This window comes from Pterocles gutturalis, unplaced genomic scaffold (genome assembly GCF_000699245.1).
Source record: "Pterocles gutturalis isolate BGI_N339 unplaced genomic scaffold, ASM69924v1 scaffold30112, whole genome shotgun sequence".
Classification (NCBI taxonomy): Eukaryota; Metazoa; Chordata; class Aves; order Pterocliformes; family Pteroclidae; genus Pterocles; species Pterocles gutturalis.
The window spans coordinates 25,394-44,528 of NW_010113721.1; the positions used below are offsets into that span (position 1 = coordinate 25,394).

The following is a 19,135-nucleotide window of genomic DNA, read 5'->3' on the forward strand; positions in this document are numbered from 1 at the left end:
TAGATGTTTTAAACTTAGCTTGATTGCTTTTTATTATTTTAAAGTAGCACGAGATGGGTATTTAATCTCTTTTTTACTTACATGGCAATCCTGTATATCATCTATTAAAACCACTGTGAAAACTTAAAATTTTGTAGAGATTATGTTCTTGCAAAAGACAAATGATGAAGCCATTTCATTGCTGTGTAGTTTCTCACTAGCTGACCTATGTTAACTGCTTGAGAAGCCATAGGGTTTAGTGTAGAAAACCAAACCAAAGCAAAATGTTGGCATGCATTTGTTCAGTTGTTATATTCTAATTCTTGAGGTTGAAGGGTAAGGATGTGCACTAAGTTGTGTTTTGGAAATCCCTATTTACTCTTGAGTCCCCTTGTGCAGTCTGCACTTGGGGAGTTTCTCTCTGTTACCATTGCAGCTGGGGAAGAGGGGGTGCTCTGCATTTCTTGACCAAGAAATCAAGGGACAGAAACAGCAGACGAGCCCCAAGATCATTTTGTAAGCTCTGTGTGACAGTGCAGGGAAATTGTTTCAGGCAATGACAGTTTCAATTTGGCTGAAAATGTGCATTAATCGTATGAAGTGTGGCTCTCTGCTGATGGCAAAGTTTCTACTACTAGCTGGATGTCTGAGAGAGCTACACCTGTGGTTAGGAAGCCATACATGCTGGAGCAAGGTGTTGAGATGACCACGGCTGGTGGCTGTGCGAGACTGGAATGAGGAGTGTCCTACTTGAAAAGTCAGGATGTTCAGTGTACAGTAGCATTTAGCAAGATGGCAATATGTACATGTCAGAGACTATTTCCAATTTTACAGGTACAACTGAATAATCAGTTACTAGAGCTGAAAACATTGCTGTCTTGGGCCCTGAACTTGTAATGTTGTAACTAATAAAAACACTGTTTTTTTCAAAAAAGTAAGTTTTTAGGAGTTGCAATTGCAAAGGAAAGCTTTGAATCACTGGGTTCAAATAAACCCTGGAAAGATGTTCCAGTCCTCTTTTGAGCACAGAAGCTGAACGCCTCAACCTGTGAAGCAGACCTAAGGATTGTATGTACTTCTAAGTTGTATGTGTTTGGGAGCTACTGAGGTGCTTTTTTTTTAATCTGAAACAGCGTAGATTTAGACTAGACATTAGGAAGAAATTTTTCACTGTGCGGGTGGTGAGGCACTGGAACAGGTTGCCCAGAGAAGCTGTGGATGCCCCATCCCTGGAGGTGTTCAAGGCCAGGCTGGATGAGGCTTTGAGCAACCTGGTCTAGTCGGAGGTGTCCCTGCCCATGGCAGGGGGTTGGAACTAGGTAGAATCATAGAATGGTTAGGCTGGAAAGGACCTTAAAGATCACTGAATTCCAACCCTTCTGCTGTTGGGGGACGGTTGCTTAGAGTGTGAAAATAAGTTGCCATGTTAGAGAACTCTGTCAAAATGAGTTCACTGAGTTTCATAATGGAGTTATAAAAATGAATGGTGTTTAAAATGTGCATGTTCTTCTTTTGGTTTCTTGGAGACCCTGATATCCTTAGCTAATATATCTTACATATATCAGGTTCACCAAGTACAGGACTTGTAATTGATCTGTCCCTGTTTTATATCAGATAATCCCACAAAATTAAAACAACATAATGAGAATCTATGCCACTTTTACCTCCTGTCCTACCTTATGAACGTTCCCATTAATTTGAACAGCAAATTTCGTCTTCACTTTCAAAAAAATGCTTCTGTATATATTTAGAAATTGTATATACCTTATGTATCTTAAATGAGAAATTGTTTTTACTAAAGGGCTTGCTTTAGATATGGTACAGCATGCTCTGGTTTTGCAGGGTGCTCCGTTCCTTTTGAGCCATGCAATGCTGTAGATGTTTACTTATTCAGGTTTTCATGTGAAATTTTCCAGCAGTTCTCATCAAAGGCTGATTATTCATAGGAGTCAGTATGATGAATATTTGTGTTTATGTAGTTGCTCATATTTTTCTATGTGAGTTACTATTCTCATCTATTTTAGCATTTTTATATCTGCAGGGAAGTTATAAAAATAAGGTCTTAATTAGTTTTTAAACCTTCAGTTGTGTTAATAAATATTTTAAAGTTATGAACAGGCTTGCTTGTTGGTGATTTGATTTTTTTAAAGGAGAGGTTTTGTTTGATTGATTAGGTAGTAATTTTGACATCCTTTTAAAAAATATTACAGTGTACATTGTGTACTGCAGCATGTTACCATCAATCTAGTTACTAAGAATTGATGAAAACCAGGGAAATCATACCTGAAAATTTGGACACTTCCTATCTAAATTTGATGACTAGGACAATTTGTGCTTGTTGTATTAGAGAATATTAGTTCCTTTGTTGGTGTGAAAGGCTGACAGTGTCATGCTTCAGGAAGTCAGATTATTAATGCATTTGAAGCTTTGCTGTCAGTAAACCAAATGGATTTTTTTGGCTTCTTTTCTCTTCATGGTTCTTTAGATGCCACTGCTTTCCTTTCCAAGGCTGATACTTTTTCTTCCTTCAGTGCATCTTCAGTATGAAGTACTCAGAGCAGGATTATTCATTCAACTGCAAAGGTTAGAAAATGCACTTGTTTTTAAAAGGTACCTGAATTTTTTACTTCGTCTGTGGGCAGCCGGAGGTGGGACTTTAAGAAGCCCCAAATATTTGCACATGTTTACAAATATTGTAAAATCCGTAACTTAATAGCTGGGCTTTTAAATTTAAAATAAAAGTTTTAACAACATTGTCTCATTCTCTGGAAACAGCCTACTGGGAAAAAAAAGAACAAATCCATGCATACCAGAGTGGTGCTATACCATGCTAATAACCAGGGCAATCTCACAGTCAGTTTGGAGTAAAATAACTGTCAAAATTACTATCCATTGCGCAATTTGGGGATTTTATAGATTTTTACATGAATTCATGTATTTCCCTAGATGTCCGTAGCACTTGCTTCTTACATACCTTTTTATGTTTCTGCATTAACACAAGACTTCTGTAAGTCTGATTTTGCTGTGTTAATTCTGTAGAAGTATTCAATATGTACTTTGATATTTCCGTTTGAAACCTAATAACATTTTTCTATATTTGATCCTAAACAGTGGAGTTAATCGAATGTATAAAAAGTCTCAATCCTTTGCTGAAGCTTAACCACTATGAAGTTATATTTTAGGCATGGTGGCAAAGGTTCTAGAATTCTAGAGATTTGGTGTATAGAGAGATCAGTGTACGTAGGATTTCTTGGCTTTTTCCTCTGCCTTTCCTTGAGAGCATATACTGTTTGAAAGAGGAGTTTGGAATCTAATTTGCCGTAAATACTAATTATATTATTTGTGTGGGTTCTTGCTTTCATAGTCACGATAACTGTTGCTTTGTGCTTGGTGGGCCAGCTCACAGTGGTTATTGTAGAGGGTAATGAATGATGTTTATTTGTGCTGTACGGTTGACCACATCTGGGGGTGAGAACATGCTGGCAGCTAACTGGCCTGGCAAATGATCAAGCTGCCACAAAACGGGATCTTGTGTTAGGCAGAAAAATAAAATGGCAAGAAACTGTCGTCCTTTGCTCCTTCTGATGGTTTCTAGTGGAAATTACAAACGTTAGCTGTGGATATGATATTGAGATCTACTCTGTCACGTGCATTTCTTTCAGTCAACACCACAAATCAATTTGAGGTTATTAACTCTTTTTGTTAATTACTAATTTGCAGCGTTGTGTCCATCTGTGTTTGCTCTTCTTTTTGTCCTAGAACACTTGCATACTTGGCTTTTGAATGGATCACGTTAGTAAATGTTAAAGGACAAATAGCCCTGCCTGGAAGTCTGTGTCGTGTTGCTTGGCATCGAGCAATTTCCTAGAAGTGGTGCTGATGCTGCTCCTAGTTATGATCTCAGACCTCTATTTCTTTAAGCCTGAAGGAATTAGAATAATGAAAAAGGAAGGTATTGCAATAATTCTATGATGAGGAAACAGCAAAGACACAATTGGTGTTTTTATATTTTACTAATTTGTAGTTTAGCTGCCTCCCAGAGAGACTGAGCCTTGCAGGTACTCCCCTTTCCTGGCAGACTGCTTTGTGCCAGTGATGGAACCAGGCAACCGCCTTTGCTCCAAGCTGAGTAGCACTAGTGGGAAGAGTCGAAAAGGCTGCTTATTGCTTACAAACCCAGGGGTACCTTTGAGTGAGACAAAGAAATAGGGGGGAAATAGCATCTTTTGGACTGATGATGAACTGATTGCTCCAAAAGTTTTGCAAGGATGTGATTGACAGCCTGCCAACAAGATACACTTCCCTGCTGTTCCCATGGCTGCTCAGTGTGATGTTACCGAGAAGGAAGAATAAAGTTTCTGTGTCACATTGCGGTGACAGTGAGGTTTTAACACAGAGAGGGCCTGAATATTATTTTAATATTTGTGAGTGTTTAAAACCTCTGGATCAACAGGTCCAAACAACATGGCAGATTCGTGGTATTAGCTAGCCATGTGATGGAGAATAGCTTTTGAGGGCTTTTGGACCCTTCTAGTTTTGAAAACCCGTTTGTGGCATCTGACACCACAAAGTACACTTGCTGAGTGTCAAGGTTATGCCGTAACTTCTAACCTAGTTATAGCCAGTTTTCTAGCTCCCTTCCTTGTGTCACTGTACATAACGTCTGTCAGGAAAAAATAGATCTATCACAAATAAACATGCAAGGGTATAATTTGTTTTTCATCTGCACAAACTTTGCTTTTATCTGAATGGGTTCTCTGAAATTCATTTTTTTTTAAATTTTGCCTTTTCCTTCTACTTAAAACAACATTATCTCTAATATTTATTTGTATTCTGAAGGGCGTGTGGATATTGTTTCTGTTACCTTCTAAACACATGTTAAAAAATACACAAACCAAAGGACAGTTGTATTCATATTTTACTGGATGCGCTAATAAAATGTAAACTAAATAAGCCTATAGCTTTTTTCCTACTCTGAGCTCTCTGTGGTGTTACTGAGCAGACCAGATGCCTTGCAAGCTTGCTGTAAGCCATATGTAGAAAAAGAGGTGCCCTGTACTATTATTTGGTTGATCCTCCAAAAACACTGAAAAAAAAACAAAACAAAACAAAACAAAACAAAATACCCCCTGGTTATGTAATCAGGAATTTGATGCTGTATAAAGAGAAGGGAAAATATGGTAGCTTAAAAGCGTGCTATGGGATTACAGTTTTTTTAGTGCTTGATGGTTAAGCGTCTTTTACAGCTGTGTCTCTGAACTCCCATAACTGATAATTTAACTGCTAATGCAATTGTGGGATGATTGATTCCCATGAACAATTCCTTGAAGAACACTGTGAGTTTCATCTGTGTTTCTCTATTAGCTGTAGTGGTTTTTATTTCCATTACTTTGTGTGTTGGCACACAGTGTTGTATGTGATACATACATACTGAAATGGTATATACATAGAAAATTATAAACAGGACATACTTGCTAGAAATCTTTTTGGGACACACATTTAGATGTAGAAGGCTGTCCTCTGTTTTGCTGCTGAACTTTGACCATTATTTTCCTCTTGTATAATGAACAGATTAAGATGAGATAATTTTTCTCTCTAACAGGACTATTCTGTTTATAACTGTAAATTTTTTTTCCCCCTCCTCCCTCGCATCTTTAACAGCTAGCCGATGGCGGAACCTCTTCTCTACGCCTGTCTCCTTGGCTTTTCCCTATAGTCCTGTTGCAAGACTCACCCCATATACCAATGGCTTTAATAGTCCCAGCTTCTCTAAAACCTCCAGTAAAGCAATACTAACACCTGAACGGACAGGTAATGCTTATCTTTTTATTGATTTATGGTGTTTACAGAAATGCTTAATTTAGTCTAATCTTGCTAGCACATAGCAGCACTACACTGTTTCAATGATTGTATAGACTGATCTCAGAGGGAGATATTTAAATTACCTAAAATTTGGCAATTAACTGGTAGTGTAGGTTATTTTCTGTGTTGGATGGCATGTTGTAGGGAAGTGATGCTAGTAAACAGACCCTCTTTCTCAATAATGGTTTACCTGAGGGTATTGTTGCGACTGTGTCAGCTTAAACAGTCCCCAGCTTTGTCTGCCCTTTAGTGTTCATTTCTGCTCCACTGTGCCCCTTCTTTATGTCTACAGAAACATTCGTGCAACTGTGTAATGAAGTTACAGGGAGAATTTCTCTATAATAAAAACAGCCATCAGAATTATGGCTGTTTTCAAGCTGGTGTTGTGGCTGCTATCCAAGATTTATTTTGTGTTTGCCACTGATTTTCAGTGGACACAGAAGTTTTAGGAAAAATGCAAACCTTCTATGGGCTGTAGATTGCAAAGAGTTGCATTTTTCCTTCACCACAGGTACCAGGAGTCAATTTATGTCTGTGACTTCTTTTAAGCTGTAATGGTAGTAGAGGAAATAGTCTTCTGGGGAAGAGGCATTAACGTTCTGTTGCTGGTGGGAGCAGGTGTGTCTAGCTTCCCACTGCTGCTCCAAAAGGGCACAGCTGTTACTACCTCTGCAAAACCTCGAGGGCTGTTGTAACTTGCAAATTTAAAAAAGCAAACGCATTTACTCCTTGCAGTCCTACCAAAGCAAAGTGATCCCCTGGGCATCCTTTTCTGTTGGAGGTCTTATTAGAGAACAGCTGAATTTAGGATGAATTCTAGGTGGCTGCTTTGAGCGGTGCTAGACGATGCAGCCACCTCTGTGATAACAGGCATAGCTGGTGAGCCATAGTCTCAGCATTTCTTGCTTTACAGGCTGTGGGCCTCTGGTGGTCCAGAGGATGTTAGGAAATTATTTACTGTTTTATTTGCAGAATTTTTCTTTAAAGTTGGGCAACAACTGGCTTATGCAACCATATTTTTCTATCATTCAGGGAAAAAGTAGACTCCAGAGCCCTCTCCAAAAGGTAACTCTGTGAAGGAGTCAATGCTTTGTTGTTGTGTAATATTCAGTTGTAATTGTTATAATCATTTATTTATCTGATGATTATCAGATAAAAAACAGTAAAATTGAGATAAATGGCTTGGTAGAATCTGAGTACTGAGCAGAAGTTGGTGACACACACACACTTGGTTTTCAGAACAGAGTAAGGATAACCACAGTCCAATAAGAGGGATTCAAATGCAGATGTGTTTAGACTACATTAACTAATCTGAGCTGTGTCAGAACTGTGTTGGGTAAATTATTTGTTGTTTGGGTTATGTGATGCTATTTTGGGAACAAGCAGAGGAATTAATGATCCTTTACTACACTTACTACTTCTCACAAGTATCAAAGCCCTTTGCTAATTGTTAGTGGATTGCACTACCTTCTGAAAATTTTTATCTGTTATACAGAAAATATTTTAAGTTACTATAACATAAAGGGCAGATAGTCGTGAATGAAAGATGGCCAGGCATATTCACAAGCTAAATGTTATGTTTTCTTGCATAGGTTACATTTCTAGGAGTTCCCCTTTGAGCCCGCAGTCATCAATAGACAGTGAACTGAGCACCTCAGAGCTGGAGGATGATTCCATCTCCATGGGATACAAGCTGCAGGACCTGACTGATGTTCAGATCATGGCTCGTTTACAGGAGGAGAGTAGGTGGCTTTTTTTCAATTTTCAAAATAGTCTGAGGAAGATTTACCATAACAGTCAAAACTGCTCCAGTATAGTCTCAGTCAAGTGAATCTTTCTTAAATGGTGTCACCTCTTGAGTGGCAGGTGAAAAAACCCACACGTTGATATCGGGTTAATGGTACTGGATATTTCAAAACTTGATGCTTATATGTTGCCAAATCCTGGGAGCTCCATACCCATTGAGCGTGTTTAGATTTAGAAGCTTTATAATGTCTTCTCATATTAATTAAAATTATTTCAGTTGTAGGGAGGGGAAGTCCTAAAGCATTCTTGTCATGCATACATTTAATGAGAAAGGAAAAAAAATAAGCAGCTGTCACAGATTTTTTTGCCCCTACTTTCATTTTCTTAATTGTCAGTTGAATTTTGAAATTCATTCCCCTTTAGGTCCTGAATTGGGGAATTTAAATTTAGCCTTTTGCTTTGAGACTAGTGATTACGGACAAATCTAAACCTGAAAGTTTGTTTGACATAGATTATGGTTTGGCTTGATAGTAATTTTTGGAAAATGCCTGTATTCATAAATAAAAGGAATTTGATTTAGAAGTCACTCAGTAAGTGCAGTATCTTTCTCACTTCCTATTAGTGCCAAGTGAGACATAAAGGAGAAACTGATGAGATGAAAAACAAGAGAAATTCAGAGATGGTGACTGAAGGAAAATGCCAAGTAATAAGTGACTAAATGAAATAAAGAAAAAATGTGAAGAAGTTAGAGTTGCAGTGTGGCTGCAGCAACCAGAGTGAGCAGGCTGGAGCAGTTGCTTTTCAGCAGTCGAACTTGCTGAGCGTCTGGTAACAGTTGTTATGTTCAGCAGAAAAATCAGCAGGTGTGAGATTTTCCAAGATAGCTGAATTCTCAGCTGGCAGATGTGTGTGGTCACAGCTTGGAAAAATTCTGATATTGTGTGAAAGTGATAAGAATTTTTAACAAAATAGAAATGATTGACTATCAAAGACACAAAGGATTGCGTTACTTACAGCTGCCCTCGTCTCCTTCAGAGTCAGGTTTAGAAAGACTTCAGGTACTTAGCTCTTTAAGGAATCAAGTCACTGGTAAAATGGAAAGAAAAACACTTTTTCTTCTAATCTATGTCAGGTATAATGGTTGTATCTCATCCTTGTAGTAGCAGCTGGTACTGAATGTTTGAGCATGTGACGGTTGTTGTCCACTTAATCCCATGGAAACTGGTAGTATTATACGTCCATGCAGGCACACTGTCTTCACAGCCACAAACAGATACTCCCACTCAAAAGGGAAGGGAAAGCATATTAAGAAGTTTTCATTATGATAGCAAAGACATCTGTCAAAGCTGAGGGCTTTTTGTAATTCTAGGAAAGTTGTTATCTGCAGCTATTGGCAGAGTTATTGGACTCCTGAAGACACAATGTACATCCCCTTTTTCCCTGGCTGCTGTGCAACCGGGAAAAGAAGGATGTGCAAGGGCTGTGGATATTTCCCTCTCATCTGACCTGGAGGAAAGATGCTCTTCTAGGGCAATGCTAATAGTTGGATGGTTTTTAAAACCTGGCATTCTGAGAAGGGGGTGGTAGGATACATACCTGTCTAAAACACGGCCGTGTTACCACTAAGCCTTGCCCATGAGATAGGCTGCTAGCCGATAACTTCGAAAACTAATAGGGTGAGTGTTAATTCCTCTAATTTAGGGTTTTTCAAAGTTAAATACTTAATACTCATATAGCCTTTTCATTGTCAGGGAAATAGGCACCTCCTAAAAGCAGTTCATCTTGTTTTGAGAGAGGAATCTAAGACATCTCACAGATACTGCATTTTGGAGATGCCTGTATTCTTTCTTTTTTCTTTTTTATTTTTAATTTTTTATTAGAAAGGGATCTCGAGCGAGATAATTCAGGCTTAGATACCTGCAAGATAGACACCGAACTTCAGCCTGCTGACACCGTAAATCCAGTTCTTGCTGGAAAATTGTGCCTACTTGTTTGCTTAGTTTTCAAGATCAAAGTGCATGTTAGGTTTTAATTGCTTAGCAGAAGCTGAATCATCCTCTTCTTGGAATTTACAGGCCTTAGGCAAGATTATGCTTCGACGTCAGCGTCTGTGTCAAGGCACAGTTCGAGCATCTCTCTGCACACGGGAAAGAAAGGGACGAGTGGTGACCAGGAATATGATCGCTATAGTCTGGAGGATGAGGAAGAGTTTGACCACCTCCCGCCTCCGCAGCCACGGCTGACTCGCTGCTCCCCCTTCCAGAGAGGGATTCCTCACTCACAGACTTTCTCCAGTATCCGGGACTGCAGGAGGAGCTCTACCTCCCCACACTTCCCTTCAAATACGTATCAGCAGCCCTACTCCTCTCCTCAAGCGCAAACTCCAGAGCAGCAACCAAATAGGATTAACGGAGGTGGGTTGCATGCTTTTTCTGAGTAGTGGTCTTTTCTCTGTGCAAAGTGCCAGTATCATTTTAGAGACTGAGTTGTGTCAACCGGCTGAAGTGCATTTAGTGTATGACAGCTAGATCAGGCCATGAATTGTGACAAGCAATTTAAGCCTGTGCAAATGATTGAGGTATGTTATAATTAAGTAATTTACTGCAAAAATGTAATCTGTGACCTGGTGATAAAAGTTGTTGCTTTAGTCTGTTTTAAAGTTCTGCAAGTATGACCCCAAGTGAAGAAAAAAAGGAAAGAAAAGCGTCTTTCAGCAGGCTAATAATTGGTTAGAAGAACTGATCAGGCTTTTAAGCTTGGCCTGTGTATGTCCATTGTGGATACAGTAAAATACAAAATAGCTTTTTCAGATTTTTGTTCCCTTTCTTATTCCTGATGTTGCTGTTAATGCAGCTATGCTGTGAATCCACAATGAGTTCTTAAAGCGGGGGTCAACACCCTGCTCCTGTTTCAGGTCTGCTAAGGCAGACTGTTAAAGTAGTGGGAGATAATGTCACTCCCAGACTATCCTGAGCCATTGCTGCTTTTTGCACTGCATTTAAGATGTATTCCAGAGTCTCTGGAAGATTTGTCTCTCAATGTTTACTCAAGACTTAAGTTTCCCTTAATTGTTGCTGTTACCTTCGTTTCATTCCTTATTATGATGACAATTTTCTTCCTCCCGCTGCATCTTTTCTATTCCTTCAGTCTTTTCCCCAAGCTAATTGAAAACAGTCAGTTTTCAGCCAGGGTCTTGTTTCTAACATTACAGGTTACAGCTTAGCCTTGGGCAAGAAAATAAATGTGAGCAATACATAGTTCCTATTTATAGAGTGCTACAGGTATGCATGCTGCCTTCCTGACGGGTTGGTGCCAAAAGCACTTGCATTCAAAGTAAGACAAGCATGGAAGTATAATCAACAAGTGGCAGCATATAAAGGAGGATAATGTTAACAGAGGGTAGAGTGATGTGGGTGTTTGTTGGTACAGCATATGTGCTATATTAATTTCAATGTCATTTTTCTTGCCGGTGAGGTACAAGAATGGAACAGAACTGATGGGCTTGCAGAAATGTTGGGGAGAGAGAAATGAAGGTTATGGGCATTTTTTGATTCAGGAAGAAGGGCAGGATGTGGTGCTGCAATCTTTTTATATGGTCCCCAAATGCTTTATCAGTGATTTTTTTCGTGTTCAATGTCAGTGGAAATTAAGCATTGGATTCCCACATGGAAACCTCAGAAAGTACTTACAGGGCACTAAAAATACTAGACTCCTAGTTTGTTAACTAGAAAGCATATATATGTAATAGGCCACCAGTTGTACCACCTGGTTGCCTTTTTTTGCAAGAACTTTGAGGTGTTGGATAATCTATTGGATAATCTGGTGTCACTGAGAAGATGGATACATGTGACTTCATTTACCTGATGGTGGGATGGCAGACAGTCCTATAATAGCCAGTACCGCTATCTTTAGAGGGGAATTATCTCTTCAGCTTCTGCACCCTCAGCTTCTGACTCATGCAGCACTGATCCGTGTAAGTGGCAAATACTGATCCTGAGAAACGTTTTGCTTCGGCTGTGTTCTGTTGGCAAACAAGGACTCAAGTGTTCGCTGTATTGAGTATGTCTGAGTAGTATTATGACAACATCTCATCAGCACTTATCATCATCCTGGCAAAAAATTTCATTGTCTTTCAAATACTTCTGCACGGTGAAATGGAGGTAGTCTGCTAAATAAGAATTTGTCTGAAGCTCAATATGATGGATGGTGTGTTACAGTTTACCAAAGCAAATGATAGATGTAAGGGCTAAACTGTTTAGTTACTGCTTTCAATATATGTGGAAAGTATCATCCATAATTAATCACAGTTGCATATAGCACATGCTGTGCTGCCCTGAGCCATTCCAGCAGTCTTCCCAAATGTCTCTTTCTCTCTCTTCCCCCGAAGAGATCACTTGTGTTCTTGTGTGTGCAGTCAACAGTCTGGCCCCTGGTTTATCTGATCATTCACAGAGCTCTCAATAAAAGAAGAGTAAGTGGCAAGTGACTGTTGAATTTTGGCGCTTAATCTGGGGTAAAAAACCAGTGTTTTAGCTTTGACACAGTGTCTCCCCAAAACAAGTCTATGTGTTTAGCTGAAGTACAAATTTTTGCCTTTAGGAACAAACAGTATGAGGGATGCTGTCCTACCTGCTTTTTGCGAAGTTTGTTTGGTAGGGTGCACTAGCTGAAGTACTTACTCTAACTTTGGTTTGGTTCTAACTTTGCAATTTGGTTAATTTTAATTTATATTTTCCATTACCTTCTCATGTTGATTTTTAAATTTTTGCTTGGTTGATACCTTCGAAAACAGGCCATGGATGCCATTCAATTGAAAAAAGTTGCTTTTATTTTCCAGTAATTACTAGTTATGAGTTACTTTATTATACACACTTCTGGGGAATACCTTTTCTCAAGCAAAATATTATGATCATCATTGGCTGTTGCAACAGTCTTGCTTCATTTGGAAAGCTGCACATGTTTTTTTGTTTGGTGTTTTTTTTTTTTTTTTAAGCAAACTCCAGGCCCATATAGAAGAGCAGCATTTCAGGGGCAGTAGGTCTGTGTTTACATATCAGTTCAGTATAGAATAACATTGATTGCTGTGTTTGGAGAGGTGGGAAAAAGTGTTCTTCTTGATTTACTGATTTACACAGTGTTGTTCTGCTCATAACCTCTCTTGTTCAGTAAGGAAGGGAGAATTCACAGCAGGAAATTGCTGCACACCCTTTATTAAAGAAAAGGAGGAAAAAATCTTACTTAGTCACCTTTGAAGTTTTATTGAGAATAGTAATCAGTGCGGGATATGTCATCAAAGGATAATGGAAAAATCTTTAATTTGCTGTAACTATCTGTGGAGGAACACATATGCCTGTGAAGCCAGGGTGAGTGAAAGAATAATTCTAAATAAAATGGAAGTGTTCAATGTTAGTAAAGTTTAGGTATTGACAATTATGAAGAATGGTGTCTCTTGCTTAACTGAAAGACTTGTTTTTAGTTCTTAATCTGTATTTGTATTTTTACACACTGATGTCTGTGTTGTATCACCTGATGATTCCACAGACCTTTAATTAGACCCTGGTGTATTTGGGATGTCATAAATGTTATAACCATAATAAATGTAATGCAGATACTGAACTCGGGTCTTCAAAGATGAGGAAAAGAAATCAATTACTTAAAGTGAAGTTGTAACTGAGTCTACAAGTTTGTTAAGGATTTCAGAAAAAACTCAGAATATCTACATAATATAGAACATAATATTTAAAATAGAAAAGCACAGATTTTTTGACTTACTTTTTTCCCCCAACTTGTTTGTCCATACAATACAAATAAGGCAGAGGTGAATTTGCAGGTTTTGTATGAAGGGTTTAAATATGTGTAAGAAACTGCTAACGTAGCTTAAGCAGTGATATAGATTTCTCTGAGACACTAATAATTATGATTCACTGTATCACATTACTTAACGATAGTGCACTTTTGGCAAGGCTTGTGAGTCCTTTTGCTCAAATAAAACATTGACAATGCTTGCAGAGAATAACAATGAATGAATAAATGTGTTTTAAGACACTTCACTGTGGAATCGACTTAAGCTCTCCTTGCAAGGGGAGCCTCACTGGATGAGGTATCTTGGCAAAGAGAAGATGATATTTAACAAGAACCGCTACAGAACTCCCAGTTTGGCAGCTCAGCAAGAGTGCACCTCTTCTGGGGCAGCTTTGCTCCAAGGGCAAGGTCTGTTTGCGTGCTACATGGACATTAATCTTTCGATGGTGATAGTATTGGGTCAGGGAAGGAAAAAAAAAAGAAGCAGTGGAATGGGGGCAGGCACCAGTGGTACTGGGACCAGAAGAGAGAAGGTGCTGGTGTCCTGCCAGAAAGAAGCTGGGCCACCAATCCCAGTCTGACTTCAGAGAAGAAACAGCATCGAGGGATGAACTTCCTGGAAAAAATCAGAACTGAAGCAGCTGGGTAAGAGGCAAACTGCTCTCTTTACTGTAATTTTGTGGAATGTTTGACAAAGTAAAGGATGCTTTTTGTCTGCTTTTTGACCCATTTTTCACAAGTTGTGAATAAGATCTGTGCTATGGGATGGTCTTTTCATGCATATTTTCAGTTGAGGGCAGAGAACCCTGTATTTCACAAATCCCAGTTTTTCCTGTGCTGTAGGCAACAGGCAATTCAGCATGGATGCCATGTGGGGGGGAAAGTCTAAACATGCAGTAGGTGATTTTTTGATGCATCATTCTGATTCAGATATGTGAAACAAAGGCAATGTGTGCCACCTAAAGAACACGGACGAAGTGACAAGCATGTGTATATGCATGAACTATCCTGAGAACATTGTAGTAGACAAGAACTGATTATTAGCTACCTTGCATGACCTATCCTGGCATTTTCTTCACACTTTCAAATATCTCAATAATACAATGTCTGTAGGTCGTGCTATTACACCTCAAAGAAGGCTAGGAAAGGTGAAGATACAGCTGTGATGCTTTATTTGGCTGCATCCTACTTAGACATCATATTTGTTTTGGCCTGGATTATAGCTGAGACTCAGTAGTGGGTCACAATAACTTTGGATGCTATGAAGGTCCTTTGGAGTTCCTCACTGGTGTTGATAACCCCGTCTTCCCAACAGGATGACCTGTAAACAACGGATGACTTCTTGGTTTGCCATTGAACCAGATTAGTGCAGAAGAGGTAGCAGAAAGTGTAGCAAGTTTCAGCATTCATCATAAACAGGATTATTGGGGCAAATTACTTCTCACCTGAGAACAGATCTCAGCTCTACTCCTCCTCTCTGTAAAATTTGTCATCAGTCTTAGGAGAGCAAAGACCTCTAGAAAGGGAAGGTTTGCTACTAGTGGCTTGGAAAAATATTTTTGTTTTCTTCTCATATATTTCCAGCAAGTTCGTATCTAGTCACGTCTCAGCGGCCTGAAATAATATTAAAATCGCATAACTCCCACCTTCTGCTTCCATATATCAAGCTCACGAGAGCAGCATTTCATTTACAAGCAACGTTTCTGTAAGACTCTTTCTGCTGTTCTTAGGAGAGAAACAGGTGACAGAACAAACTTCAAGAAAGAGATTAAAGAGGATGCGTCAACCAAGGAGATAAAAGCTGCAAAATGCCATCAAGATGAACGTTTCTGGGTTTTCCCCAAACACAAAACTGACCTGCTATTTTCATTGCTTTTCAGGACCATTTATCTCAGCAGAGACAAGGACCTGTCAAAGAAGTAACCCAGATGCTCGATGGATGAGAATTTGCAGGTGCAGCAGGAACCTGCTGCCTGAGGACTGAATCAGCAGCAGAGCAGACTGCTGGAATGAGAAGGGACTAATGAACAGGAGACAAAAGATGTGGCCATCCGTGACATGGAGGAAATCCAAGCTACTTCTATACCCATTTTTCCTGCTACTGTAGCTGCATCCATTGGACAATTCAAGGCGCAGATCATGCCTGTGGTGGATGATGCAGTCCCTGAATGGAAGAGCATATAGAGTCCAAGGAATTCTGCTTATGTAGCGTGATATGTAGATAGTATTAGAGAAGAAGCTATTTTATGCAGTGCCATCTTCCCTGCTGCTCAAAACATTTTTGTTAAGTACTGTAATGTTAACTTAGAATTTAAGGACATAGGATTTTAAAGGGTAGGCTAGGGCTCCAAAATTATCAGTAGCTACCGACATCCATGAATTTTCTGTCACTCTGGGTCAAGAAGGCTTGCATCAGAACAAGGGAGTTCCCTTTCCAGTTTGCAAAATCATAAGTATTTCGGAAATTGGGACATACAGTAGCTATATGGATGCTGTTGTTTGCATCCCCTGGACAGTTTTGGAAGCCTGTTAACTGTTGTTTCGTTGTCATACCTGTGATATTAATACTTACCACCTCACAGAACCACAGTGGTAATCCCTTTGCTAATGTTCATTGCAGTATCACTGACAGTTTCAGCTTGCCAGTGTCAGTGGTGAGTCACTGCAGCACAGCACCTCTAACTCTTTGATGAAAGATTACACTTATACTGGTTCTTTATTAGGATTTGGCTGTACTCTGGTTTCTGGGAACTCAAACCTTGAATTTCCTTTTCCTGCACTGAACTCCTCCCTATCTTACCTCCCATACCTACTGTTTGATTTCAAAAATATGAAAATGTAGTGTATTTAATTCACAGGAATATTTAAACTATTTCCTAGACAACAGTAGTTTTCTATGTCAGACCATCTATGGTAACTGAAAATCAACCTTAGATGAGATGGGAGAGAAGAACGTCTTATCATTACAGGATTAGTGTGCGTGATGTAGTGTCAAGGATAGGTAGGCACTAATAATTGGGACTTGGGACACGAGGATATTAGAAATGCTGGACCTTTGAAGTCCAAGAATGTTTTTTACTATTCTTGTCGTGAGGACCAGCCATAAAAAACATCTGGAGTTGTAGCCTTCTGTGAGCCAGTTTGCTGGAGTTACATAGGCATCACATGTACTGAAGTTACTGTTAGTGATTACTAATACCTTGTATAGATAGAACTGTACTGTCACTTCATATTACTTGTCAGTTGTTTAGCAGCTTTAAGGATTAGAGGAGCTCATGATGGTACTGAATAGGTTGTATATTTCTGCGGACTGATAAATGGAGATTCCTAAGTCAATTCGTTGTTTCTGTGGACTGAACTTGCCCTGTGAGAGCTAGGAGGCCAACCCCAAACAGCGGTTCCAAGCCATATGTGGTGTCATTCTGGTGCATAAATCGAAAATGTCAGTCTCAAAATGCCCCGTTTGCTGTTGGAGGGAGCAGTGGTAGCTGCCTGTTAGAAGACAAGCATATCCCTGCTTTCTGTTTCAGTGTGAGAACTGGAGGCAGACATCTGCCAGGTGCTGGAACCTAAGGCAGGGGCAGGAGGTGGTGGCCTCCACGCTGACTGCGGTACCAGGAGGAACATAACCACTTCAGCACTTGTGCTCCTGAACCTGCCCAAGAGGCCAGTGTTAGGGGTTTTGTCAATGACAATTTAACAAATGACCCATTATTTACCCACAGCGATGCTTTACTGAAGTCTGTTGTGTCACAGGATGCAATCCAAGACCAGGTAATGCAGTGTGTGCCTTTCTGCCCCCACCAGTCTCTTCTGATTATACAGAACTCTTTGGCCCTGCAGCAGAGGAGACCAAAAGAGCTTCACCTTAGATTACCTAATGCTGTTGTGATTGGGAAGTCTTCTTGAGATATCAGGCTTGGTTTTGGCTTCTCTTTCCAAATCAATGAGTCTGAGTGGGTTTGCAGACATCATCTGACTTCTTAGACGCTGGCCTTAGCTGTTGAACCCGCCCCAACAACATTTGTGGCATTTGCAGCTTTCTTTTCCTGAAATGCCCTACAGACCTATTCTAAAAATGCCCACCAAATCAGGCACCGCAAGTGGAGCAGGAAGGAGAACCACCCCATCTGAAAATCCTGATGTCAGCCCAGGGCTCTGAGCAACTGAACAGCATCAAGACTTAGCAGTGTTCATGCATGGCCACCTGCAGAAACTTAACATCCTAATAAGGTTAGGTACTGAATGAAATTTTTTAGCATCTCATTGACATTTGAAAGCAAGACTTTAATCACTTAGAATTGATTCATCTCACCTGTCTTTAGACATCCACAGTGTAGATACCTGCATCTGACTGTCACTGCAGCCTTGCTTTGTATTCACTGCAAGGAAACGGGGACATTTAGGGCATGATTCATCTGACCTACTTTACACATTTACGTGAAACTTGTCCGTATTATGACACTTCAGTGTTTAAATCCTTGTGATTCTGAAAATGTACTGCCTATCGGTGTCTTTAAAATGATTTGTGAAAATCATGCCATTACTATAGTCAAAAGGGTTCAATTAGTAGGCTGTCAATAGCATATTCATATTCTTCCTGCAGAGCAAAACCTTTCTTTGTGATGAAGTAATTTTTTTTAATTTTGATTTGCTACAGAAATTACTCAGAGGCTGCTTTTGTTTGTTGGAAAATCTGACATGACTATGGATGTTGTCTTCTTTTGCTGCAGATAAACTTCGAAGAAGCATGCCTAACCTCGCTCGGATGCCAAGTACCCCTACCATTAACAGTAATGCTGGCTTTGCTAGTTCTCCAGTCACTGTGAGAAACAGTCAGAGCTTTGACTCCAGTTTGCATGGAGCAAGTAATGGGATTTCAAGGATGCAGTCATGTAGTAAGTACCCGTGTCCTTTGCCTGTGCACAAGGAATCAATAGTGGTAAAATACATGTCCCAGTCACTGATCCTCTGCTTTATGAAAAATTAAAAGCAGGCTATGTTCCTTTTGCACCAGATTTTAATACAGCTCAGGATTTTCAAAGTTTCTAGTTTGGAAAGCAAATTATGCTGATCTTGTTATGCGGTATTGAGAGTTTAATCAAAATAAAATTATACTAATAGGTAGTAAGTAGTATTGTAGAAGCACCAATAATGCAATTAATTCATATAAGCTTACATTTTTAGTTTTGATATTAGAATTAAAAACTGCTTTTCTTGATAATTTATACAATACTGGTTTTACAGTACGCTGTATAGATATCTTAAAATTCATGACATCTCGCCTACTGAAGTTGAGCCACTTTCTCTGAGCAAATGTGGTAAGCAGAGGGTTGTATCCTCAGGTATAATATACTTGTTGAGTGGGGGAATTAAAATGAGTCTGGAATTAATTTAATTAAGGTGACTTCTTGATGGGGGGATGGAGGGAGTATTGATCTAGTGAATGTTGAAATATTAATGTAGAACATGAAAAAGATGGATCAAGATGCAAACCCATATTTTCATGCACAGTGGTTGGGGTACTCTGAAAGGAAATGGAAAAAGTGGATTTCATTTGACACAGCCAGGAGAAAGGACTAAACTTATACCTCTCATGTTCTGTGAGGGTTTGGAGGGAGAAGTTGTCAAAATGTTTTCCTGTGGGTGTTTCCTTTCAAATTTGAGCAAAGTTTACAAATGTCTTCAAAATTATTAAGTTACTTAAATTTTAATTTAAATTAAATTAAATAATTTAAACTTTATA

General features: G+C 39.3%; 1 protein-coding gene across 1 annotated transcript in view; it reads left to right on the forward strand.

Moving 5' to 3' along the window:
• LOC104459210 (SLAIN motif-containing protein 1-like) overlaps positions 1-18,287 on the forward strand; it is a gene marked incomplete at its 3' end in the record, with an annotated part of 40,481 nt that extends 22,194 nt beyond the window's left edge. The window contains exons 2-5 of the mRNA XM_010074615.1: positions 5,641-5,790; positions 7,434-7,583; positions 9,663-10,001; positions 18,123-18,287. Coding sequence (XP_010072917.1) covers positions 7,523-7,583; positions 9,663-10,001; positions 18,123-18,287 — 565 coding nt within the window. The remainder of the gene's footprint in view (positions 1-5,640; positions 5,791-7,433; positions 7,584-9,662; positions 10,002-18,122) is intronic.
• Between the last annotated feature and the right edge of the window lie 848 nt (positions 18,288-19,135).